The sequence below is a fragment of the Cricetulus griseus genome, chromosome 2 (assembly GCF_003668045.3).
Source record: "Cricetulus griseus strain 17A/GY chromosome 2, alternate assembly CriGri-PICRH-1.0, whole genome shotgun sequence".
In the NCBI taxonomy this organism is placed as follows: domain Eukaryota; kingdom Metazoa; phylum Chordata; class Mammalia; order Rodentia; family Cricetidae; genus Cricetulus; species Cricetulus griseus.
Window position 1 is genome coordinate 318,993,919 of NC_048595.1, and position 27,304 is coordinate 319,021,222.

The 27,304-nt window shown below is 38.8% G+C and overlaps 1 protein-coding gene across 9 annotated transcripts in view; it reads right to left on the bottom strand.

The window, feature by feature from the left end:
• Positions 1–25,825, bottom strand: part of LOC100771702 (general transcription factor IIH subunit 2) — a 30,959-nt gene extending 5,134 nt beyond the window's left edge. For 3 of the 9 annotated variants that reach the window (XM_027401623.2, XM_027401622.2, XM_027401617.2), the window contains exons 1-15: positions 25,687–25,825; positions 19,356–19,442; positions 18,755–18,832; positions 18,421–18,457; positions 18,129–18,215; positions 15,640–15,690; positions 15,235–15,289; positions 12,659–12,764; positions 10,983–11,073; positions 10,757–10,844; positions 10,222–10,329; positions 8,843–8,906; positions 6,474–6,577; positions 5,607–5,709; positions 949–988 (exon numbers count right to left, since the gene is read on the bottom strand). In XM_027401623.2, the coding sequence (XP_027257424.1) occupies positions 949–988; positions 5,607–5,709; positions 6,474–6,577; positions 8,843–8,906; positions 10,222–10,329; positions 10,757–10,844; positions 10,983–11,073; positions 12,659–12,764; positions 15,235–15,289; positions 15,640–15,690; positions 18,129–18,215; positions 18,421–18,457; positions 18,755–18,832; positions 19,356–19,411 (1,068 nt within the window). In that variant the 5' untranslated portion in view covers positions 19,412–19,442; positions 25,687–25,825. Of the gene's footprint in view, positions 1–948; positions 989–5,606; positions 5,710–6,473; positions 6,578–8,842; positions 8,907–10,221; positions 10,330–10,756; positions 10,845–10,982; positions 11,074–12,658; positions 12,765–15,234; positions 15,290–15,639; positions 15,691–18,128; positions 18,216–18,420; positions 18,458–18,754; positions 18,833–19,355; positions 19,443–19,645; positions 19,742–25,444; positions 25,601–25,686 lie in introns of those variants that run through there. The other 6 variants (XM_027401621.2, XM_027401620.2, XM_027401624.2 and 3 more) reach the window with 4 other exon arrangements.
• Between the last annotated feature and the right edge of the window lie 1,479 nt (positions 25,826–27,304).

Below are 27,304 nucleotides of genomic sequence, written 5' to 3' on the forward strand. Positions count from 1 at the left end.
ACCTTTTTGTTCAGTGCAGGGATTCAAACCCAGGGCTTCATGGATGTTAGTTAGGTGCTCTACCACTGACCTACTCCACTGATACCTGGGAATATAAAATTTAATGAAAAGAAAAAACATGTTCCTTTCCATTCATTTTCTTTATTATTTGCTTATCTATTTATTTATTTTTTGAGAAATGGGACTGCATTTAAACTTAAGATCCTCCTGCCTCAGCCCCCTGAACAGCTGGGACATTATGCACCTGCTATCGTACCTACCTTAATAAAACTCCTTTTTTTGTGAGAACAAGCAGGGCATGTTAGCACAAGCCTGTGATCTCAGCATTCAGGGTGTTACCATGTCCAGCTCAAAACTCTGCTATGTCTTAAGGTGAGAACTCACTATTCCGCCAGAGTGACCTTAAATGCCTACTTTTTCTTTTCCTTGAGAGTTCACTATGCTGCCCAGGGTGACCTTGAATTCCAAAGTGTTTCTTTGCCTTACCTTTCCAACAGCTAAGATTATAGGCACATGCTACTGCACCTGGCTCTGTCTTCAAAAAAATAGCTGAATTTTGTTTATGAAACCATAGTGCTAATTTCAAAATAAATTATAATAGATTCTAAAGTTTAATACTATAATATTTATATTTTTGATTGTGAGCCTAGCCTTTAGCGGTTGAGCCATCTCTCCAGCCCAACTATAATATTTTTAATATTTCTAAACTAAATGCAGTTTAGCTTGAAAACTGAAGCAACAATATTAAAATCTCCCTATAATAAATTAGAATGAGAATAGCAAAAACTATTTAAAAACTTGGTTCCCATTTTAACTCTATTTATTTTCTTTATAGGGAACAACCTGATAAAAGCCTGGCCTTCAACAATCTACTTACAACTTATTACAGTGTCATTGTCTAATATTTCTTATGTTGTTACTTAATGTTGATAAAACCAATGAACTTACATGCTGGTCTTTCAATTCCCCCTGACATCCATAACAAAATCTGGAAAAAAAAAAGTTTGACAATCATTTTTTTTCACTCATTAAAATAATTTAGTAAAATCTTAGTACCTAGAATCCTTTAATAAGTAATTGTATTTACACATGACTTTTAGAGAACATTTTAAGAAGTCAATAGTTCTTTTAATCTTAAGAGTATGGACTATGGCACTCTTGTTCTATATAGTCTAGCCTATTGCTTCTTGAAGTACACTCAATAAACTCCATTTATAATCCCTCAGAACAAGAAAAATCATACAGTATGTCCCAGGTCATCACATAGCCCAAAACATAGTTCTTAGTTTCATTATGACTAAATAAACACACGCTTTCTGAATTAGAATTCTATGAGAATTTGATCACTACAGAAAATATTTGAATTACTATTTTCAGTTCTCCAAAATATGGTAGATAGCCGTGAATCCTAGAGAGGCACCAAGGAATTTGTTACATATAATGGATGCCCGTGGCTTTGTTTTCCAGGATTGGTTTTAGGAGTTAAAAGTTCTGGGAATGGGACTGCTATATACCTCAGTGGTAGAATACAACCTCGGCATGTAGTCCTAAAATCAATGCATAGCATCATCCCTGCCCACAGAGTCTCTGCAATCTTAGCATGGCAGTGGTGGCGTATGCCTTTAACCCCAGCATGTGGGAGACAGAACTAGACTTCTATGAGTTTGAGGTCAGCCTAGTTCCAGGTCAGCCTCATTCCAGGACAGCCTAGTTCCAGGACAGCATGACCATACAGAGAAACCCTGTCTCAAAAAACAACAAAAAAAGCCATCTTTATTTTATTCTCCTCATTTCATTTCTACCTCCCTAGAAGTACCTTCAAAATTTTTAGCAGAGAACAAAAAGATGGCTCAGCTGTTAAGCACTTGCTGCTATTCCCAATACCAACATCAGATGGCTCACAACCTCCTGTAACTCCAGCTCCAGGGGGTTCTAACGCCTCTAGGCTCTACCAGCACCTGCACCCACATGTGTATGTCCACACACATACACATAGATGGAAATGCCAAAATCATTGTTAAAAATTTAACTGGCACCGGGCGTTGGTGGCGCATGCCTTTAATCCCAGCACTCGGGAGGTAGAGGCAGGTGGATCTCTGTGAGTTCGAGACCAGCCTGGTCTACAAGAGCTAGTTCCAGGACAGCCTCCAAAGCCACAGAGAAACCCTGTCTCAAAAAAAAAAAAAATTTAACTGGCACACTTATAAGTGTGCAGTTTTAACTCTTTATGAGTGCTAGCTATGAACCTCCATTGAATAATTTAATTCTCTTTTAGCCCTCTTGGCCTAATAATGTGTATATGTAAATAACTAATATCACTCTTAGTATTTCTACATAATTAAATCAACTTATAGGAAACAGCATTCATTACTTACTTTACTACATATATAAATATTTCAGCCATGACAAGTAATACAATAGAGCTTTCCCTCTTTTTTAAAATTTATTTTCATTTCATTTGCATGGGTGTTTTGATTGCATGTGTGTCTGCTTGAGGGTGTCAGATCCCCTGGAACTGGAGTTACAGAGTTGTGTGCTGCCATGTGGGTGCTGGGAACTGAACTTGGGTTCTCTGGAAGAAAAGACAGTGCTCTTAACTGCTGAGCCATCTCTCCAGCCCCCTTTCCTCTTTTTTATGTGTGTGTGAGGTATACATAAGTGATAGTGCACCTGCCAGTATATGTGGAGGCCAGAGATAATTCATTACCTCAGTGTCTTTTTCTATTACTCTCCATCTTATTTTTGTTTTGTTTTGTTTTACCTAACTCAAACTTATCTATAATAATGTTTCTTACGGAACCTGGAGCTCAATGATTAGCTCGATTAGTTGGCCAGCAAGCCCCAGGAATCCTCTGTATCCCCAGTGCTAAGATTATAGGTATACACTGCTGGGCCTGGCATTTTACCTGAGTGCCGAGAATCTGAACTCCAGACCTCAGGTTTGCACAGCAATAGCAAACATCTGACCAACTGGGCCATCTCCTCAGCCCCGAATAGTCTTCTTTTAAAGACTTTTTGGGTGATAGTTAATTGCAAACTTACTTTTCTACATAATTGACACAGTTCAGCTCTAATCTTTCCCTGAATAGTCTAAACAGCCTCTGAATACATTTAACTCTCAGGAAATCTATTGTTTCCCCTCAAGACATCTTTCTTGGAGAATTCTGACTTTCCAAAACAAGATTGACTATTCGCCCTAAACAGACATCACTCTGATCTCTCATAACCCTTACCCTAAAGATTCCTTTGGTGCCGGGTGTTCAGTGGCACACGCCTTTAATCTCAGCACTTGGGAGGCAGAGGCAGGCGGATCTCTGTGAGTTCGAGGCCAGCCCAGTCTCCAGAGCGAGTACCAGGATAGGCTCCAAAAAGATTCCTTTGGCTTGTTTGCAGATAGATACCTGTCCACAGATCCCATGTCCATCTCCTCCTCACTCCTACTTCTTCCAGAACATCTCCTAAGTATCTCTTTTTGTTAAGCAATTTTTATTGTATTATATTTATTTATCTGTATGTATGTGTGTGGGTACTTGTGTGGTATGACATGCATATGGAAGACAAGACAACTTGTGCGAGTTAATTCCCACCTTCCACCATGTGGGTCCTCAGGATTGAACTCAGATCATCAGGCTTGGTGGCAGGTGTCTCTATGTACTATGCTAGCCCTCCCCCAGAAAGGTCTTTTTGAGACCTCACAAGTCTGAAAACATCTTTATGTTTTCATAACAGGAATCTGGCAGCTGGCTTGTGGATATAATTTAAGTGAGTTACAGGTTTCCCTTTAAATGTGAAGGTGAATGCTCTGACAGTTTTAGTGTTTTGCTGTATATTTTGAAATTTCACAATTGTATAAAAAAAATTTAGGGATTTTTTGGTTTGGTTTTTCGAGACAGGGTTTCTCCATGTAACCGTCCTGGCTGTCCTGGAACTGCTCTGTAGACCAGGCTGGCCTGGAACTCATGGAGATCCACCTGCCTCTGTCTCCCGAGTGCTGGGATTAAAGGCATGTGCCACCACTGCTAGGCAGAAAATTATCTTTTTAAAAGGAAAATGTTTTACTAATCTACAATGTATCTTTCTTTTTCATATTATTCTCACAGTGGACCTTCAACATAAATTCACCTGTTTCATCTTTAACTCTCCTATTTACACCATATTACAACTTTTACTCTAATTTCTGGCATATTTCTTCACCTCTATCTTCCAACCCATCTACTAGGTTTCACACTTCAATATAACTTAAGACAACGCAACTTGGGTTTTGACTTGTCAATATGGGCCAATATACAAAACTTTCATAATACCTAGTATCAGTCAAGCATGGGTAAATAGTATATAAAGCCTCTTTAAAGGACAACTTTGACAGGTGGTAGTTGCACACGCCTTTAATCTCTGTACTCAGGAGGCAGAGAAAGCAGGTGAGCCTGATCTACAGAGCTGGTTCCAGGACAGCAGGGAGACATAAAGAAACCGTGTTTTTTCGGGGGGGAAAAAAGGATAATTTTACAACATTAACAAAATTTATATAACTTTTACTCAGCAATTCTACCTGAGAATTTGTATGCACATTCCTGTCTAAAAATTCAGAGATATAGACATGAACATTACTTGTTAATAGCAAAGAAATTATCGTTAATATTCAATAGGGAGCAACTGATTATATATGTATTATATATAATATACCCATGAAATATGAAGCAGTTTTAAAAACAAAAGGGATCTAGACATGCTTGTTTGAAATGAGTTCTTTTCCCTATGTGGCATGCATACACACAGAGAGACCAGAGGTTGATATGCAGTGTCCGCCTTAATCATTCTCTACCTTGTTTTAAGAAACAGGGTCTCTTATTGAACCTGGGCTCACTGAATGGCTACACTAGCTGGACAGTGAAATCCTGCGGTCGTTGGGCCATCTCTCCATCAGCATATGAAATTTCTTCTATGCTATTTTTAAGTATGAAAAGTGATGAATGGATGCATAATTATTTGGTGATCAAAGGTTCCCAAATGCTGATGCTCTTGAAAATAGAAAATATTCATTTCAGAAAAATCTATAATCAAGCAGGGTGGTGGTAGCACACACCTTTAACCCAGCATTCAGGAGGCAGAGGCAGGCAAATCTCATTTGAGGTCATCCTGGTCTACAAAGTGAGTTCCAGGACAGCCAGAGCTACACAGAGAAACCCTGTCTTGAAAAACCAAAGAAAAAAAAAATTATTTTATTTATGTATATGCATGTATGTGCAGAGAAGTGTAGATACAGGAGAGAAGGCATAGAATCTCCTAGAGCTGGAAGTACAGGCAGCTGTGAGGTTCTGGGAACCCAACCTGGGGCCTCCCCAAGAGAAGTACACACTCCTAATCACTGAGCCATCATTCTAGCCCCCAATCCCAACCCCAACCCCAACCAAAGCAATGCACCATCACTCTTGACCACAAATATGTGAGTTTAGGCAAATAAACAGATTTCTAGAAATACAGAGTAGTCTACATCTCATTTCCTATATTAAAAGTAATTTTCCACAAATTAATATACCTTTTGGTGATAATTGTTTCAAACATTAGTTTACCACTGTAACATATAAATTAATCAAAACTCATAATACCTTTCTCCTTTATATTCTTCTAGAGAAATTTCTTGAAAAGCATCCAAAGGAAATAAATGATGGTAAGATCGTGCCAAGTGAGGTGCAGACACCAAAGTAAGACCTAATGCATACAGACAGAAATATTAATAAGCACAACTTCATAATAGCTGAAAAGTCGAGTGATATACTTAGAAAAACTACTTCCAAGTGTTTTTATTTCTATTTTTCTAGTGGTGGGGATCAAATCTAGGGCCTCACACACACTAAAACCTGCCGTTATGCTACATATTCAGCACTTAGTATTTTTAGGACCTTGAGTGTTCTTGCCTGTAGGCATAAAGATTACAGAATTCGTTCTGTCACTAAATGCATAACCTCTCTTGGAAAACTATTTCCTTACTTAAAAATAAAAGATCTTAGAATTATATTAATTACTCATTCTACTTACATAAAATGATTCTATTAAAAGCTCAAAAAAGTCTATTAAATCTATTATAGTGTTTTTATTTTTTTTTTTGGGGGGGGGCTTCGAGACAGGATTTCTATGTGGCTTTGGAGGCGGTCCTGGAACTAGCTCTTGTAGACCAGGCTGGTCTTGAACTCACAGAGATCCGCCTGCCTCTGCCTCCCCGAGTGCTGGCATTAAAGGCATGTGCCACCAACACCTGGCTATTATAAGTGCTTTTAAAGAACACATTTAACAGAAAGAGAATCAGGAAACTTCTATAATGCTATGTTTATTCTAAGAAGTGGATTATTTCTATTCCCTTTGTACAAATTAAGTATATAATAAACAGGACTCAATATTTTTGTTTATTTCAGCAGCTACACAGATAGAAAGTTATTTAATACTAATTTACTAGTAAAGGATAATAGGACTCTTACCACATATTTTACATTCAACAGGAAGCTCACTGTACTTTGCTCGACACTGTGGGCAGAAATATCCTCCCAGTGTAAGTCCTGGCTCAGTGCTATTATCCAAATGCCTGTGAAAAAAAACAGTTATTTTTTTTTAATTTAATTTATTTTGTATACAGTGTACTGTCTACATATATGCCTGAAGATCAGAAGAGGGTGCCAGATCTCATTATAGATGGTTGTGAGCCATCATGTGGTTGCTGGGAATTGAACTCAGGACCTCTAGAAAAACAGCCAGTGCTCTTAACCGCTGAGCCATTTCTCCAGCCCCAAAACAGTTATTTTTAAAAGGTAAAAAAAAAAAAAAAAGCTAAAGAAAGTATATAACTCAATCCCCAGCACTCAGAAGACAGAGGCAGGCAGATCTCTGTGAGTTCCAGGCCAGCCTGGTTTAATAGTGAGTTTCAGACCTGCCAGGGCCACCCAGTGAGACCGTCTTAAAATATATATATATATATAATATATATATATATATTAATTAAATAGATAAGTGATCAAAATTTTACTTGAAAACTTGTATTTCTTATTGCTCACTAATGCTGTCCTTTTTCTATTTTGACATTTCTCTTGCTGTCTTTGAATTTATTATTTTTTCTCTTTCTCTTGCACTGACTAATCTGTTAATCCCATACAGTGTGTTTTTCTTTCCTTTTCTTAAGATACATGAGTACAAGTGCCCTCAGAGAACAGAGGTGTTAAATCCCTTGGACCTGGAGTCACAGGCAGCTGTGAGCTGCCCAATGTTAGGAACCAAACTTTGGTCCTGTAGAGGAACATTACATGATCTTAACCACTGAGCCATCTCTTCAACCCTTTCAATGCACTTTTCTTCACAGATAATATATTCTTCATTTCTAGAAGTTTCATTTGAGTCTTTTTATACATTTTCAAGTTCTCCTTGACTACTATAATAGTCATCTTTGAAATCCAGTAAGTGTCTTCTGGCTTCCATTCTGTAACTTTTCTTTGTTATTCTTGTTCTTTCATATTCTCTCTCTAGGGAAATTTGCCCTCCCCCATCCCACCCTACCCCCATCCCACACACACACCAATTTCCCTCTCTCCTTCCCACCCTTTCATTCCTTCCCTCTTCCCTTCCCAGTGTCGCTATGTAACCTAAGCCAACCTTAACTTTGCCATGACCTTCCTATCTCATCTCCCAGTGCTGGCATGTAACCATGTACATCAGCACAGCTGGCTGCCTAGTCATTTCTGCATGCTGTCAGATATTGTAAATTGTGTTATTCTGGGTGCTAACTACTTTCTCCATAAATATGCCGAGCTTTGTTTTAGAGTAAAGTAACTTAAACACTTAACTGATCTATTCAAAGTTTGTTTTAAGTATCACTAGTCTGGTCTAGATCTGGCAACTAACCTAATCTGGCCCCATTACTATGGGCTCTATTAAATGTCTTCTGCGCAGCCTTATGCAGAAAAGTTAAGCACTTTACCACTTAGCTCATCCCCAGCCCTCCTTTATTTACCTTTTTATTCTGAGAAGAATCTCCTTAAGTTATCCAAGTACCCACCAAGATAAATGTTTTAACTTTCTATCCCCACTACTATTTTTTATCATTAGAATAAACAAGTAAATACATCTACTCATATCTGTGTTTTTGTTTTATTTTTTATGGCTTTTGAGATAGGATCTCATTCTATAGCCAAGAGTGACCTGAAACTCAAAACTATCACCTTGCCTCAGTCTCCTGAGTCCTGGAATTACAGGTGTAAGCCAGCATGCCTCTCCCACCCTTAATTTAGATGACATTTATACCTTGCCATTTTATTTAGCAGTGTATCCTAACTATCACAGCATAGACATATACAAAGAGGATCATTTCTTTTTATGGCTGTGTAGATAGTATTAGTTTATAAAAATCATTATACACCTTTAACCCCAGAACTTGGGAGGCAAAGGCAGGCAGATTTCTGTGAGTTCGAGGCCAGCCTGGTCTACAAGGTGAGTTTCAGGACAGGCTCCAAAACTACAGAAAAATCCCATCTTGAAAAGTAAAAAATAAATAAAAATAAAAAAGAAAGAAAAAAGATATCATTATATTTCAAGACCTATTTAACTTAAAACTTAAAACTTAGAGGAATGAATTTTAAGTGTTAAAATATCACTGATGCAGGCGGTGGTGGCGCACACCTTTAATCCCAGCACTCGGGAGGCAGAGGCAGGTAGATCTCTGTGAGTTTGAGACCAGCCTGGTCTACAAGAGCTAGTTCCAGGACAGCCTCCAAAACCACAGAGAAATCCTGTCTCGAAAAACAAAACAAAACAAACAAACAAACAAACAAACAAAAATCACTGACAATTGCTCTTTACTTACGCCATGCTGAAGGATGGTTTTGCATCCTGATCAGACAAAGAAGCAATGGTGTGCTGAGGGAATCCTTTATAAGTTTAAAAAAAAAAAAAATTAAAGCATTAATTCTCTTATAGACAAAGAACAGAATTTTAGGACTATGAATCTAAAAACAGTCCTAACAGAAACATCAACCAAGTTGCAAAAAGCTCTTTCCTCCTAAGTACATATGTGCTTATCATAATATGATAAAACTCTATTTCCAAGATATAAGAAAAAGTAGAGAAAAAGGGAGAATGATCTAGCTACAGATACCTCATATTCCAAAATTCATATTTATATTTTAATTTAGCAATACTAAATCTAAAAAGAAAAAGTTCACAATTTTATACAGTTTCTAATACAACTAAATATACATTACATGATATAGTTTCTTTTTATCTAAGCACATATTTCTATTTAAATTTTTGAAATTTGAGGGGATATGGGAGAAATTAGAGGAAGAAATAGAACATAAATATGATCAAAATATATTTTATATGAGTGCATGAAAATATTATTAATTTTTTGAAATGTACAAACTTTTCATTTATTTCCCATATACAATTTAAAAATATGAATACATATTCAGGAAAAGCAGGATCCAGAAGAATGAGAGCAAGAGAGAGATCATTACATAAAATTGAAAGATGAATCTATAAATAAAAACAAACAAATGATTAAGGGAAACTCAGTGTATGGCACATGTTTAGTATGTACAAGGTCTGGGGTTTAATCTCCAGCATCACAAAATAATTAAATAAAAGAACAAATAAAAGCAAAGGTGCTGGGCAGTGGTGGTATACATCTTTAATCCCAGCACTTGGGAGGAAGCACTTGGTAGATCTCAGTGAGTTCAAGGCTAGCCTGGTCTACATAGTGAGTTCCACGACATTCATGACTACACAGAGAAACCCTACCTCAGAAAAAAGAAAATTAAATGATCATTTTTATGACCATTCATTTCCTACTCCCTGAAAAAAAAAAAATCAATGAGTAATTTGGCGTACTCTCTGCAGCTTTCTGTCTTTGCAGTTTGTATGACATACTTTGATTACATAATAAAGACTTTGTAGCTTATTTATCAAATTTCTTACCACAAGTATTTTTCATTAAATAAAATACCTTTGTACCATCCTAGCTTAACAAGAAGGCCAGAAGTGCTTTCATATGACATGACTATAGGTAGCTTTAAATTTCTCTTCATTTTATAAACATGCTTCAACATGCAATTTTTTAATGTTAAGGATTTAAGTAAGAAAAAAAATTCTTAAATGTCAAAGCAATAACTTGCACAAAGGAAAGCAGAATGCCTAATTTGAACCAAAGGCACACATGTAAACCAACACAAAAGAAACACATACCCATACGAATGAGTGAGCATTCGGAGCTTGAGCTGGCAGGAGGAGGGCTAACATGATGCGTTAACAACTCTTTGTAATGGGTTTCATCTAAAATAACATGGTATGTGCCTAACAAGCAAAAGTAAAACACAGCAGTTATAAAAAAAAGTTTCTGTGTGTAAGTTTAATCGTATGAAAATATAAAATTCATTAAGTAAATTATCATTTAAAAAATAATTTAAATAAAATCTCTCAAATTCTCTAGGCATAATAGTAACTAAAATTAAAGCTAAGCTACACATTCTTTACAAAGTATTATGTATAGTGAGGTTACTAATTTTTTGAAAATTATAACTCTAAACACTGACCTACTGAAAATTCATTGCATTTTAAGTGGTTGCTTAGAAAAAAAAATTAATGAAATGTTGAAGACTATGGCTATATTTTGGACTACAGGCATAAAATGGTTTCAGCTTAATGGAGTAAAACTTCCTACTTAATTAATAAATTATTTCTTACATGGTAATTACAGTTATTGAAGATAGTAGATACTTACCACCAGTTTCACGAGCAAGTACAGTGCAAACTCGAACCTCTGCAGACAATCCAATAACAGACACTCTGATTTTAGCTGCCTTCAGGGTCTTCATAAGATCCAAAAAGATGAAAGATTTCAGGAGAAAAATTTTATAAATAATTACTTTGAAAAATAGTGTTCTGACAACTAGTAATAAATTTACTACAGAATCTCCTCTAGAGTCTAGCTTCAGTTTTGGACCTACCTTGATGAGATCATAAATATTAGATGGATCACAGGTTGTCAGGCTACTAAAGATGATTAGTACTTCTCTACTTGTATGTCCAGGCATGTGTCTATAAAGAGAGGTGAAGATACACTCCAATAGATCAAACAAATTACACTAGCTAAAAGTTTATCGAAAAGGAAGAGAATACATGGTTTATAAATTTAAGCTACGAAGTGTGGTAATGTATGTCAGTAAAGTTGCAGCCAATACACTTAGTATTTGGTATTAAATTCTGAATTTCACCAGGCAGTGGTAGCACACACCTTTAATCCCAGCACTTGGGAGGCAGAGGCAAATGGATCTCTTATGAATCCAAGGCCAGCCTGGTCTACAAAGTGAGTTCTAGGACAGCCAAAGCTATACAAAGAAACCCTATCTCAAAACAAACAAAAAACATTCTAATTTCAATCTCTCTCTCAAAAGGGTCTTACAATATAACTCAAACTCATAAGCCTTCTGCCTTAGTCTCTGGAGTATTGGTATTACCAACATGCAATGCCATGCCTAGCCATTCAATTTATACTCAATTAAATTTTTTTCATAATTCTGTGTACTGCTGTGAATTTTGTTGTATTTTTCTAAACACATTACAGATATACTTTAACTGATAAAAGACAAATTAAGGGGCTGGAGACATGGCTCAGAGGTTAAGAGCACTGACTGCTCTTCCGGAGGTCCTGAGTTCAATTCCCAGCAACCATTTGTGGCTCACAACCATCTATTATGAGATCTGGTGCCCTCTTCTGGTGTGCAGATATACATGGAAGCAGAATGTTGTATACATAAGAAATAAATTAAATCTTTAAAAAAAAAAAAAAGACAAATTAAAAATAACCAACATCATATTGGAGAGATGGCTCAGTGGTTAAGAGCAGTGGCTGGTTTTCCAGAGGTCCTGAGTTCAATTCCCAGCAACCACAGGGTAGCTCACAACCATATATAATGGGATCTGGTGCCCTCTTCTGGCCTACAGGCATACATGCAGGCAGAACACTGTATACATAATTAATAAATGTTAAAAAAAAATAGCCAACATCAAAATAAACATCATACATGACATTTTAGATCTTTCCCAACTTAATTCTTTTGTTAAAACAGGCATCATGAAGACCTGTTACAACTCATAAAAAAAAAAAAAAAACTCTGAAGCAATTATAAATAATACTATAAACTGACTATGTTTGTGATGCCTGTAATCTCAGCACTGGGGAGGTAGAGACCAAAGAATCAGGAGTTCAGGTCATCCTCAGTTACACAGCAAGCTGGAGGGCTGCCTGGACAACATGGGAAAATACTGTCTTGTGAAAGGAAGAAAGGGGTGGAAAGGAGAAGGGAAAGGGGAGAGGGAAAAAAGAGAGAAAGAAAGGAAGAAAAGAAGGAAGGAAGGCATGAAGGAAGGAAGGAACTAAGGAAGGGGCGAAGAAACAAAGCCTGGAGAGATGGCTCAGCAGCTACAAGCACAGAATTTCCTGCAGAGGCCCCATCGGGTTCAAGTCTCAGCACCCATGTTAGGCAGTTCACAAATGCCTCTAACTCCAGTTCCAAGGGATCTGATACTCTCTTCTGGCAGGCTCTACTCATGTACACATGCATGCACATACACACACAGAGACATAATTAAAAATAAAATAAATAAATTTTAAAATACTAACTTTAGGGTTTGCATTGCCATGCTTAAGGAATTATAGAGAGATGGTTCTCCGTTGCAGGTCATATCTACAGCTTTCTTCAAAGATGTTATGTGTTTCCTTGGGTTTCCTAAAGTAAAATGAAATAACTTTTAATAAAACTATATATAGAAAAGTATGTTGTTTCTATACTGTACAAATTTATGCTTTACAGAATGACTTCAATTTCTATTTTTATCAATTTATATTTTTATCAAAAATGTTTGGTAAAAAGTCTCACTTCATACTGTAAATAATATATATATGTATATAGATACATATATCTAGGTATGTGTACGCACATACATATTAAAATATATTTTGCTGTATAGATATAAAATCTGTATCCATTATTACACATTTAAAATTATGTTAACCTAGAGTGAAAAATTTTTACTCTTACTCTATATTTTATCATTTGTAAGATCAATACTTTCATATTTTAGTATCTCTGAAGCAGGAAGATTGTCTGTTCTAAGGCCAGCCTTGGCTACATAGTGTCAAAAAACAAAAACAACAATGAAAAGTTTCTAGAAAGATTATTGACATAAAAGATTAATTTTTAGGCCGGGCGTTGGTGGCACACGCCTTTAATCCCAGGACTCGGGAGGCAGAGGCAGGTGGATCTCTGTGAGTTCGAGGCCAGCCTGGTCTCCAGAACAAGTGCCAGGATAGGCTCCAAAGCTACACAGAGAAAACCTGTCTCGAAAAACCAAAAAAAAAAAATTAATTTTTATAGGCTGGAGAGGTGACTCAGTGGTTAAGAGCACTGGCTACTGTTCCAGAGGACTTGGATTCAATTCCCAGCACCCACATGGCAGCTAACAACTGTCTATAACTCCAAGATCTGACAACCTCACACAGACATATATGCACACAAAACACCAAAGCACATAAAATAAAAAATATTTCTAAAAAGATTAATTTTTATGTAGATGAGCAAAGAAAAAAGCAGTAAGACATAAATTTGTATTAGTGAAATAAATATTCACGGAAAATGTCAATAATTCCATATATTTTTTGGGGAAAGAAAACAAGCATTAACAAAGACCTAAAAAAGGAAGATTCAACAAATACGCAGCTGTATTACTTTCTGTAACATCTGGGAGGATTGAAAGACTATCTGAAGAGACCATCTGTGCCCTGCCTATGCTTCTAGAACAGTTGACAGACATCACCAAGACACTGCCATAAACAACTCAGGTAACTGCTAGGCTTTGCTACCATTTCCTGTTTTACTTTGTTGTGTTTTGAGAACCTGAGACTGGATCTTATTACATAACTCAGGACAACCTCAAATTCATTAGCCCAGGGTGGCCTAGAACTTATAATTCTCCTGCTTCAGTCTCCTGAGTATTGGGAATACAGGTTTGCAAAACACCTGGTTTATTTTTAAATATTTGGGTCTTTTCTAGTATAAATTGTCTATTTTCATTTTCTAAGAAATCCAAACAAATAAAATGATGTGTTGACAGACACAGACCTACCTAATGGTCGGAGTACCAACACCCAAACCTACATCTCCTGGTTCTCTATTCACTTTCCCCATTACCATCCCTGGTTTTGTTTCCTATGGTACTAGTAATCAAACCCAGGGCCTTATTATTAAGCTACATCCCTAACATTCCCTAAAACTAATTAGTGGAGACTGTAGTCAACTGATTTCCTGGCACACTTTTGGCAAATGTATATTTGATTCCTTATGGCTAGAGTAAGAACTATTAATGAACAAAATATGTCATTTCCCTTATGTGTACTAATAGAAAAGATTAAGAATCTAATTTAAGGAATAGTATATTTTACAAAAAATAATGATGTAAATTTGTAACAGCATATACAATAAAGGCAAAAGAAACTGCCATTCACTTATGTGTATGACAGTTCTGCCTGCAGGTATATGGTCAGAAAAGGGTGTCAGATCCCCTGGAACTAGAGTAACAGACAGTTTGAGTCCCCATGTAAGTGCTGAGAACTAAACTCAGATCCTCTGCATGAACAAGTGCTCTAAGCCATTTCTTTCTTTTTTTTTTTTTTTTAGATTTTTATTTATTTATTATGTATACAACATTCTACTTCCATGTATTTCTACACACCAGAAGAGGGCACCAGATCTCATAATGGATGGTTGTAAGCCACCATGTGGTTGCTGGGAATTGAACTCAGGACCTCTGGAAGAGCAGCCAGTGCTCTTAACCTCTGAGCCATTTCTATAGCCATTTATAAATAGCCCAATTCAACTTTTATACTTTTTAAATTATACATTTTTTAAATTTGAGAATTATGTGAATTTTATGAATAGTTAACAATTAGGCTATCTTATTTTCAGAATAAGAATATGTATTTAAATAAACATATTTACTTCCAATGCAATACATCCAATGCTTCAGAACTCAATTTGAAACAATTAATAGTAGGCCCCAAGAGTTCAACAGAAAGACAGTAAGTTATTCACCTAAAATGCATAGAGGAAAGTTTCACTTTACTTATCAGGAGTCACATGGGCAAGATTACAGTTAGGTAAGCAAAGTCATCGAGCCTTGTAAAGATACTTTTATGCATACCTGAAAGTTCAGTCAGTTTTTCAGCTCTTTTACTCTTAGTCACAATTATTCCAATCTCAAAATGAAAACAAAAAAAAAAATTACTTTAATATAACAAACTATTTCCTCTTCATTAAAAAAATACATGGACTATCAATTAGTAACTGTAAATTAGGAACATACATGAAATTTTTTCTCATGGTGTTTTTGACAAATCTAGCTATGAAATGACTATATATACATTATTAAAACACAGTATATGTTTAACTTTTAGAGTTATTTTGCTCAACACCATTAAGCATACCAAATATAGGTATATAATTTGGTTTCCTCAATGCTTCACAAAAATATGTCTTTTTTAAAAAATAAACTATATTTGGCAGCAAAATGGGAATCTAGTTCTGAATTCTACCATTATCTACTTACCTGACTGATAGGATTTTGATCAAAATATTCTTCTACAAAGTATTCCAACAACTGTTGAAAGAAAATTAAAAGGAAGTATTATATAAAGGCAAAGCAGCAACAATAAACATGTCAATGTTCTGTAGAATCTATTTATTAAGTAGTACTTCATGACTTTGGGGGGAAACGAGAGTGTCAGTGAGACAGTGTCTTCTCACTGTGTACCCCTGGCTAGCCTGCACTCACTCTCACTGTGCAGCCCTGGCTAGCCTCCACTCACTCTCACTGTGCAGCCCTGGCTAGCCTCCACTCACTCTCACTGTGCAGCCCTGGCTAGCCTCCACTCACTCTCACTGTGCAGCCCTGGCTAGCCTCCACTCACTCATAGACCAGGCTGACACTGAGCTTTGTGTGGTGCTCCTCTGTCTCCTGGGTGCTGGGATTCAGGAATGTAACACCAACCCTCTCAGCTTGTCATAAATTTTAGACACATTTTGAAAATGTTTACTTGTAAAAATACAATGAAAATCTACATGTAATATAGGTAATAAGACAGACACCACTCAGTTTAAAGATGAAACTATGCCAAGCAGTGCCAGGTGCCTGCTGTCCCAGCTACACTGGAAGCAAGGCTTCCAAAGGTAAGGAGTTTGAGGTCAGCTGAAGAAACACAGCAAGATCTGATCTTGAAATTCAAAACCATAAAAAGATGGATCCACTTGGACTTGGTCTAAAACAATGTAAATGAGGAAAAGATCCAAGGAAGAGAGAGGTAAGAGAAGAATTAAGAACAGGCACTAACAAATTAAAATATTAGCAAGGTGTGGTAGCACACAACTTTAGTCCCAGCACTCTGGAGACAGAGGCAGGCAGATCTCTGGGTCTGTTCTACAGAGTTAGTTCTAAGACAGGACAGGACCACACAGAAACTCTGTCTGGAAAAAAATGAATAAATAAGTTAGAATATGGGCTGGGCATTGGTGGCACACGCCTTTAATCCCAGCACTCTCCAGAAGCCTGCCAGAAGCAGGCAGAGCTCTGTGAGTTCGAGGCCAGCCTGGTCTCCAGAGTGACTGCCAGGATAGGCTCCAAAGCTACACAGAGAAACCCTGTCTCCAAAAACCAAAGGAGAATGATAATCAGTTAGGGCAGCAGGGGATAATTAGCCTAAAAACAGCAGTTTTCAATCTGAGGGTCGAGACCCCTTTGGGGGAGAATAACCCTTTCACAGGGGTCACCTAAGACCATTAGGAAGGTTGAGAACCACTGATTCACTGATTTAGGGAAAAAATAAACCAAAAGCAATGACTTATTCAAGTCTTTTTTTGCTTTCTTTCCTTTCTCTCTCTTTTATTTTTGATTGTTTTTTGTTTGTTTGTTTTTCCAGACAGGGTCTCTCTGTATAGCTCTGTCTGTCCTGGAACTAGCTCTGTAGACCAGGCTGTCCTTGAACTCAAGATCCACCTGCCTCTGCCACCTGAGTGCTGGGATTAAAGTATGTGCCACTATTTCACAGCTTCAAGTCTTTTTTTTTCCCCTCAAGACAGGGTTTCTCTGTGTAGCCCTGGCTGTCCTGGAACTCACTCTATAGACCAGACTGGCCTCGAACTCAGAGATCTGCCACTGGGATTAAAGATTAAAGGCATGAGCCACTACTGCCTGCCGGCTTCAAGTCTTTTTAAGCAATGTAATTTTTTTATTATCATGTGTGTGTGTGTGTGTGTGTGTGTGTGTGTGTGTGTGAGAGAGAGAGAGGGGGGGGGGAGAGAAACAGAGACAGAGACAGAGACAAAGAGACAGAACATGCACCACAGTGCACTTGTGGAGGTCAGAGGACAACTTTCTAGAGTTAGTTTTCTCCTTCCACCATTTTTAATTTTTATATTTTTATTTATTTTAGTTTATGTACATGGATGTTTTGCCTACATGTATACATCGGTGCATCACCTACATGCCTGGTGCCTGTAGAGGCCAAAAAAGGATGTTGGATTCCCTGAAATGGGAAGTTATGGCCAGTTATGAACTGCCATATTGGTGCTGGAAATTGAGCCTGGGTCTTCTGGAAGAATAACTAATGGAACTCTGGTTGTCAGTCTTGTATAACAAACACCTTACCCATGGACCCATCTTGCTGGCCCATTTCCTTGTGTAAAAAAAAAAAAAAAAATATTGGGCTGCAGAGATGGCTCAGTGGTTAAGAACACTGGCGGCTCTTCCAGAGGACCTGGGTTCAATTCCCAGCACCCACTATAAGCCCAGTTTGAGGACCTGACACCCAAATACATGCAGACAAAACACCAATGCACATAAAATAAATAATTTTTAAAAATTACTGTTGGAGAATTAATTTATAACATATTTATAAACTAGTTCTTGGAATAAAAAAATCACTTCATAAAATGATCTGGCAGCATTTAGAAGAGTGTGTGTGTGTGTGTGTGTGTGTGTGTGTGTGTGTGTGTGTGTGTGTGTTTTCTTATTTAGCCCAGATTTAAATGATTTTACTATACCTTTAAAGTACAAGTCAGCCTATTGGGCTTTAAGTCTTGATCCTCCATTGTTCTGGAACCATCTACTACCACATAAAGGTGGCGCATCTATCAAAAACAAATGAGAGACAAGATTTTCAAGTACATTTCTTAGAAGAAATATCTTTTAATATTCAAATATCCTATACATACATTTTAAATACTTTTAAATTCTTTTAAAAAGTAGTTATTTTACCAATTATTCTTTCAAAGCAGAATACTCCTCTGATCCAAACTAGTTCTGCACAAGTCAAAGAAAAAAATCATAACATACCATTCCAAGTCGGACTTGTCCATGGTGCTCAAACACTCTGTTAAAATTATAAAAAACATTTTATTTCAACAACGTATGCTACCAAAAACTCAGTAAAACAATACTCTAAATTTTTTTAGTAAATTAGTAACTTCTGGAATATACATGGACAGTCTCTGAACACCACCTTACTGGGGGGCAGGGCTAGTTGCTAGTTCTTTACCCCGAGCCAGACAATTATGGATGAGCTTCCCTACTAAACAGTTAAAAGGAAGTGCTAACGATGGCTAGAGCAGGAAAAAGGCTTCAAGAATATATTTTCCTTTTGTAAATCTTTCATAGAAGCATTTCATACCTTTTTCTCTTTGCCTTAAAGAGAATATCCTCTATCGTAGCCTTAAGTGATCCAGTTTCATCTTCTTTAAGAATTTCCCTGTAGGCAATATTTATTTGTTTGAAAAGATAAGCTAAAAACACTAACCCAATAAAAAATTAGAATGTGCAAAGATTTGTATATATGTGTTTGTAGCAACACAATCCACAATAGCCAAAAATTGGAACTGATCTAAATGTCCATCAAATGCTGAATGAATTAACAAAAATGCAGCATAACAGTATATGGGACACTATCCAGCAATTACAAAGAAACATATACATGAATGAGCCTTGAAACTTACATAAAATGTACAAGAAAGGTAAATCTATAGATCATGGATTCATAGCTGTCTACAGGTGGTAGAAACAGAATGAGTATGAAGGAACTTACTGTTATAATCAAAATGTTCTAAAAGTAGTTTATGGCAAAAGCTATACAAAACAGTAAATAGTCTTCAAAAATTCACTCAATTATACATTTAGGTGTATGAATTTTAACATATATAAAACACTTTAGTAAAACTGAAATTAAAAAGAAAAGATACAATGTCTACAACATGGGACAATTACACTCTACATACCATGTTCTCTCGTAGCCTCCTTCCCACCGCTTAGTTCTTTCAGGTTCTTCATCCATGTTTTTTATATTGATATATACTTATTCAACACTGTAAAAAACCATTGGATCACAAATTTTCTAAAGATGGTTATTACAAAATGAATCTAATTACTTGATAGTTAAGGACAAAGTTTACATCAGAATATCAGAATACATTTTATTCTAGTATTTTATTCAGTAATTCTGTGAAAATACAAAATTGTCATGAAACTATTTTTTCTATTTCCAATAAATAATATGAATATTTCAAACCTGAAACATTTTTGAAACTTGTTCCATGGACATGTCACTGGACAAGAATTCTGAGAAATTGCCGGGCATTGGTGGCGCACGCCTTTAATCCCAGCACTCGGGAGGCAGAGGCAAGCAGATCTCTGTGAGTTCGAGGCCAGCCTGGTCTCCAGAGCCAGTGCCAGGATAGGCTCCAAAGCTACACAGAGAAACTCTGTCTCGAAAACACCCCCCCCCAAAAAAAAAAAAAAAGAATTCTGAAAAATAAGTATGAGGTTAACTATAACCAACAATTATAGCTGAGTGACTAATAAAAAGCAATTCATTGTTCTTTCTCTCCTTTGTGTAAGACTGAATTTTCTCATGATCACATTTTTTTTAATGAAATTTATTGGGGGGGAGGTAGGAAAAAGAGTGGGGAGTAGAGAAGTGGGGAGGAGAACATGAGGGATCTGGAAGACTTGAGTCAGGGGAAGAATAGAGAAGAGCAAGATAAGAGATACCTTAATAGAAGAGCCATTATAGATTTAAAGACAAATGTGGCACTAGGGAAATGTCCAGAGATCCACAAGGATGACCCCAATTAAGAATCTAAGCAATAGTTGAGAGGCTACCTTAAATGCCCTTCCCTTATAATGAGATTGATGGCTACCTTAAATGCCATCCTAGAGCCTTCATCCAGTAGCTCATGGAAGCAGAAACAGAGATTCACATCTAAGCACTGAAATGAACTCCTGGAATCCAGTTGTAGAGAGGGAGGAATGATAAGCCAAAGAGTCAAGACCATGCTGGGGAAACCCACAGAAATAGCTGAATTGACCAAGCGAGAGCACATGAACCCTAGTCGTAAAGCTGGGGAACCAGCATTGGACCAAACCAAGCTCTCTGAATGTGGGTACCAGTTAGGATGCCTGGGCAGTCTATGGAACGAATATTTATCCCTTGTGCACATATGGACTTTGGGAGTCCATTCCCCATGGAGGGATACTCTCTCAGCCCAGACACACAGAGGAGGACCTGGGCCCTCCTCCAAATGATGTGACAGACTTTGATGATTCATTGGAGGGGGGGCATGAGAAGTTGGGAGGGAGAGAGAACTGGGATTGAATATGTTATTAATATATTATTAAAATAAAAAAATTAAATGTCAGTCAGTTGGGGGTAGCACACGCCTTTAATCCCAGCTCTCAGGAGGCAGACAGATCTCTGAAAGTTCAAGGCCAGCCTACTTTACAGATCAAGTTCCTAATCAGCCAGGGCTACACAGAGAAACCCTGTCTTGAAAAACCAAAAAGGGGGGGGGGGGGAGTGCTGGAGAGATGGCTCAGTGACTAAGAACACTTGATGGTCTTTCAGAGGTCTTGAGTTCAACTCCCAGCAACCACATGATGGCTTACAACCATCTGTAATGAGATCTGCTGCCCTCTTCGGGTGTGCAGGGATACATGCAGACAGAACACTGTATACATAATAAATAATTAAAAAAAAAAAAGAAAAAAGAAATTTATTATTTATGAATAGGTAAATGCTATAGTTCATAATTCAACAAGACACAAAATTACATATGGAATATGACCTTAACTAGTAAGGAAAAAATCTATCTGCATTATAGAATTAAGATTAGTTGGAGTTTTCTGCATTTTAATTATCATATGTATTCATATTACATTTACTTCTTTAATAATTTAAGACAAAACTGGAGCACAGCAGCAGATCATAGTCCAGTGTGGTCTACACTGTGTACTCCAGGCCAGTGCTACAAAGTGAGTCTATCTCAAATAAAAAGGGAGGGTGAAAACTTGACATAAGACTGGGGGGAGTGGTCTCCCTCCCAACCACATGCCCATAAGGACTCTTAAATGCCAAGACACTAAGGACAAAAGCCTATCTTCTAACAGTGGGGGGGTGGTGGTGTGGGGGGGGGGACACGACACCACAAGGACGGCGACACATGAAAGGTTTTTTTTTTTGGTTTTATGAGACAGGGTTTCTCTGTATTGCTTGGAGGTTGTCCTGGAACTCTCTCTGTAGACCAGGCTGGCAACACCTCTGCCCAAGTATGCTTTATCCTCCTTTGATAATTGTTTCTATAGAAAAGAGAAAAAATGGGCTAGGGATGTGGCTCTGTTGAGAGAATGCTGTCCAGTACACACAAAACCCTCAGTTTGAGAAAGTTGGCACAGGCTTGTACCCAGCACTCAGTGAAGACAGGAGGATCAAAATTCAAGGTTAGGGTCAGACAGTGGTAAACTCTTTTTATCCCAGACCTTGGAAGACAGAAGCAGGTGGGTATCTGTGAGTTCAAGGACAACCTGTGTTCAAGGGGTCCTTTCTTACATGTTTCTTTAAGAGAAAGGGAGAACACATGAAGTTGGTTAGCTGGATACTCAGGTGGAGAGGATCTGAGAGGAGCTGGAAGAAATGGAAAAGCTCAAAATATATTGTATGTAAAAAACTTTAGAAGGATAGGAGGTCGAGGGAATGGGGGATTGATATGTAAAATAAGATTATTTCTAAAATAAAAAAAAAATCTTTAGAAGGAAAAAGTAGGTCTCCTGAAAAAGTAATAAACAAGAAAATACTAGTCATAAAGAATTGCTGAGTAAAAATTTTTCTTTTAAGATTTATCTATAAGCCCTGTGTTGGTGGCGTACGCCTTTAATCCCAGCACTCGGGAGACAGAGGCAGGCAGAACTCTGTGAGTTCAAGGCCAGCCTGGTCACCAGAGTGAGTGCCAGGATAGGCTCCAAAGCTACACAGAGAAACCCTGTGTCGAAAAACAAAAAAAAAAATTATCGATTATGTATACAGTGTTCTGTCTGCATGTATCCCTGCACAACCAAAGAGGGCACCAGATCTTACTATAGATGGTTGTAACTCATCATGTGCTTGCTGGGAATTGAACTCAGGACCTCTGGAAGACCAAGTAGTATTCTTAACCACTAAGCCATCTCTCTGGCCCTAACTGCTAAGTATTAAATGAGTATGTTTAAGATGTTGGGCAATATCACTAACCACATAGGCAGATGATTCTTTTTCCTCAATAATAGCTTTTAAGCTAATTTTTTACAAATGATATATGTTCATTTCTAGAAATGTGTTAAGTCACCAGGAGAACCTACAGACCTTTTTGCTTATGAATTATCTTTAAAAAAAAATTGGGGGTCAGTAAAATGGCTAAGGAGAAAGGCACTTGCCGCAGAGCCTGATTACCTGGGTTCAACTCCCAGAACCCCCATGGTGGAAAGAAAATCAACTCCTATGAATTATCCTTTGAACTCCACACATGTGCCATGGCACATAAGCACATACATACATACATACATACATACATACATACATACATACATACATACACACACACACACACACAATAAATAAATAGTTTTCAAAAATTTGTCAATAAATTTGTTGGCAATAGCCAATTAGGGAAAGGAAAACTAAACAGAGATTCAGAGACAGAAATATTTACTACATAGTATCTTAAAGATTTTATTTGTGTGTATCAGTATGTGAGTGCGTGTACACACATGAGTGCAGTTGCCCATGAAGGTCAGAAGAGGGCACTGGATTTCCCCTGGAACCATCCAGTGTGGATCCTGGAAACAAAGCTCAGGTCCTCTGCCCCTGTACACTTTTTAAAATTCATTTAAGGGGCTGAGGAGGTGGCTTGGCGCAAAGTGCCTACTGCACAAAGCATAACTGAGTATGAGAAAGTTGGCACAGGCTTGTACCCAGCACTCAGTGAAGACAGGAGGATCAAAATTCAAGGTTAGGGTCAGACAGTGGTAAACTCTTTTTATCCCAGACCTTGGAAGACAGAAGCAGGTGGGTATCTGTGAGTTCAAGGACACCCTGTGTTCAAGGGGTCGAGGGTCCCTGCAGACATGAAGACTGAATTCTTATCCCTAGCACTCACACCCAGATACACCTGTAATCCCAGCCCTAGAAGACAGAGGCAAGATTCGGGGAAGGGGAGAACTTGATGGCCAGCGAGTCAAGCCAACCAATATGCTCCAGGTTCAGTATGAGACCCTATCTCAAAATAGGTGGAAAATGCAAGAAGACACGAGACATCAATTTCTAGGGTACACACAAATAAACCATACACACACAACACATATTCCCGAAAAACAGAAGACACATATATATGGCAGGAGTGTCATGGCAATGTAAATGTTTAAAGATCTCACTATGTAGGCCTACTGGGTGGGAACTCATTTAGCCTCCCAAGTGCTGAGGTTACAGGTATGAGCACTTGGCTTGGAAACTTTTTTTTAATCTACAGAACTGAACTGAATGAGATAATCCACATTCAGGAGACAGAAGCAGGATGGCCTCTATTTTGTTTTGTTGAAACGGGGTCTCTGTATATAGTCCTGCTAGCCTGGAACTCGGTATGTACACCAGGCCAGCCTCAAACTCACAGAAATCTGCCTGCCTCTTGCCTCTCAGGTGCTGGGATTAAAGGTGTGTGCCCAGCTCTATGCTGAAGACAATGTGTAACATACAGAGTTGACTCTGTCTCAGAAAACCAAAACACACAACCAAAAAATTGTTTACTAAAGAATAGAATATACATGGACTTCTGGGATTTAAAATCTATTGACAAGTCAGAGAATTGGAGACTACTTCAAATGAGGCTTTTTTATTAAACCTGCCACAATCCAATATCACTAAACTTTTTATTTCCCACAGAATTTATAAGTCTCTTACTATCTCTGTCAGAGATTCATTTGTCTCAGAAAAACTGACAATTTGCCTGTAGAGGGTAAAAATATCTCAGTCTGGCAAATGCTTGCTCAGAAACCCCTATGCCCAAGAATAACTGCCAGCACCGACAGTTCTCATCTGAAACCGAAGGGGCAGAACTAAGGCCAGAAAATGATCCACCCAGTTTCTCCCCGATATATCCTTCCCCTCTCAAGCCCAAACACACAAGTCCAAGTTGCCATAGCACAGTCCCCACTTCCACAAAGACACTGTGGCCCTTCTGTTGCTCTGATTAAAGAGCAATCCCACTTCTGGAGATGCCTGTCTTTTATTTTCATGTAACCTCCCTCTATCTCAATTTAAGAGCCTTGATATCTTGAAAAACTAAAACTGACCGTATTTTACAACATGAGCTATTTCAATATTGTAACTATCTTGGTGCCATCGATCTGACGAGTGTACTCAAGTCATAAATAAGGGGACATTCACATGACAAAATTTTGCTCGAGATGGGCTTGGCGGAGTATGCCGGTGACCCCAAGACAAGTGGGAGCGAGTGCACACACACTTCGTATAATATTGCTTCTAAGCTTTTAAAATGTGGTTCCACCACATCAAAAATACTTTGTATTTTACTCTGATATTCTCTGAAAGTTCAGAGAAAATAAAATCCAACTGTACAAATTTTGGTTCTTAAAAGGGCATCTTACAGTCGGGAGGTGGTGGCGTACACCTTTAATCCTAGCACTTGGGAGGCAGAGGCAGGTGGATCTCTGTGAGTTCGAGGCCAGCCTGGTCTACAGAGCCAATTCCATGACAGCCAGAGCTCTACACAGAGAAATGCTGTCTCGGGGGGGAGAAAAGGGGGGTCATCTTAATTAAAATTGCCTATAATGTGGAATCTGACAGGGAATGAGTTAAAGCTTCCCAAACAGCGTAACATGGATCCACTTCCTAGAATCTTAGCCATTGCACCCATCTATCTACCCGCCGAGAAGCTAGAAGTAAATCCACGGCGTGTTTGCTGTGGAAAGAGCTAGGGATGCTACCACCAAACACGACAGCCGCAGCGCGCATGGCAATTGGCGAGGCTCTGCCTCAGTTTACCCTGGCTGGCACGAGGAAGACTGACAAGGGTGATTGCTGTCCGTGTTTCTCGGAAATGGACAGCTCTGGTGCTGGACGCTCACTCCAGGTCACACAGCCAGAGGTACGAGGCAAACCAGAGCCCAGGCAGCGAGACCCTTCCCCAGCCTGCAGCCCGGCTCGGCGAGCGGAAGCTGCGCGTCGCCCAGCACACGCCCTCCCTCCGCCTTCCAGGTCCCCCGAAGCCAGCCCGGGCATTGCACCTCCGTCTCTCCTCCGGGTCCCTCCTGTCCGCCTCTCACTCCAGCCTCCAAAACCTCGGTGCCGCGCAGGCCTCCAGCCGTGGACTCCCGGGAATAGATGAGACGACCCTCACCGGAAGTGCCGTCAAGCAGAGAACGCCGCTAAAATCCGTCCTCAGCGCCCTGGGGCCAAGCATAAAACGTTCCGCCGGCTGCGGGCAGTGACTGCCAGAGGGGGGAGCTGGGGAGCGGTGGCGCCCACGAGCTTGCTGTGCCTTCGGGAGGCCGGCTCTGGGAAAACACCGCTCGGAGAGTCTTCCAGAGAGAAGACGGCTGAGAAATCACCCAGTACAGGAACGTTCAACCATGCCGGCCGATGGGGGAAAGCTCTACGGATAAAGGAAGCGGCGTGCAGTCTCAGAGGCAGAAGCATATTGGTGAGGCTGAAGGACGGCCAGAGTGAGCGTGGGGGGCAGCTGAACTTGTGGATAAAAAACCAATTAGTGATGAGTCCAAGATTTCTACTGTGGGTTGCATTTCCGCAGGCCAAAGAGCTAAAACGACAAGTTCCGGATGTGTTATACACCGACTTGTGGACTCTGTTTTTAAATTTTATTTTATGTGTATGGGTGTTTTTGCCTGCATGCTTGTCTGTGCATTATGTGCGTGCCTAGTTGGGACGGGGTACAGAATATGGCATCGGATCCCGTGGAACTGAAGTTACAGATGTTTGTTATCTGTCATGTGAATGATGGGAATCAAATCCGGACTCTCTGGAAGAGCAACAGGTGCTTTTGACCGCTGAGCCATCTCTTCAGCCCCGTCCGCTGACACACGCACGCGCACACACACACACACACGCACGCACGCACGCATGCACAGACACCTCGAGCGCGCCTTAAACCAAAAATAGGATTTCCCCCAATAAATTTAAAATACATTTCAAGCATATTTGTGAAGTCACATTCATATTTTTCCCAGTCATAACTTTAGCTCTGTTTAACTTTGGCCCTCTATTAATTTTAGAAAGGTGTTTTAAGACTAATGTAGGAAGATGAAGGGCACCAGTCACTGACCATATGCCCTCTCTGACTCCTTTCTCTTTCATTTCTTAACATTTTTCCTGCTAACTCACTCCTTTCTGCAGTTGTCTTGGATTCCAGGAATGACAAGTCTAATCCGTAAACATCTTTATGACAAGGAACCAAAACTACTCCCAAGAGCAAGCCTGGCAGGACAGATTACCTTCCAGCTGAGAGCAATTACCTATGATGTGAGGTTGCAGTGCTGGCACCGGTGCAATCACCTCATGGTAAACAGACTGCCTCACAGTGATGACATCAATAATAAGTTCTCTGGAACCAGAACTGAAGTGGCATAAGCAATCAGACACATGCCCTGACCCAGATCACCTGCTCTGTCACCTATGCAAACCACAAGCCTCTCCCACTCCTCTTTTCTATGAAATCTCAAAGTCCCTCTCAGTCCCCTGAAGACAGACTGGGTATCAGCAAACCTCTTTATCTATTTTTCCCATCATGGCCACCTTAATAAAAATCTTTCTCAGAGAGATGGCTGGAGAGATGGTTCAGTGTTTTAAGAGCACTGCCTGCTCTTCTAGAAGACCCAAATTCAATTC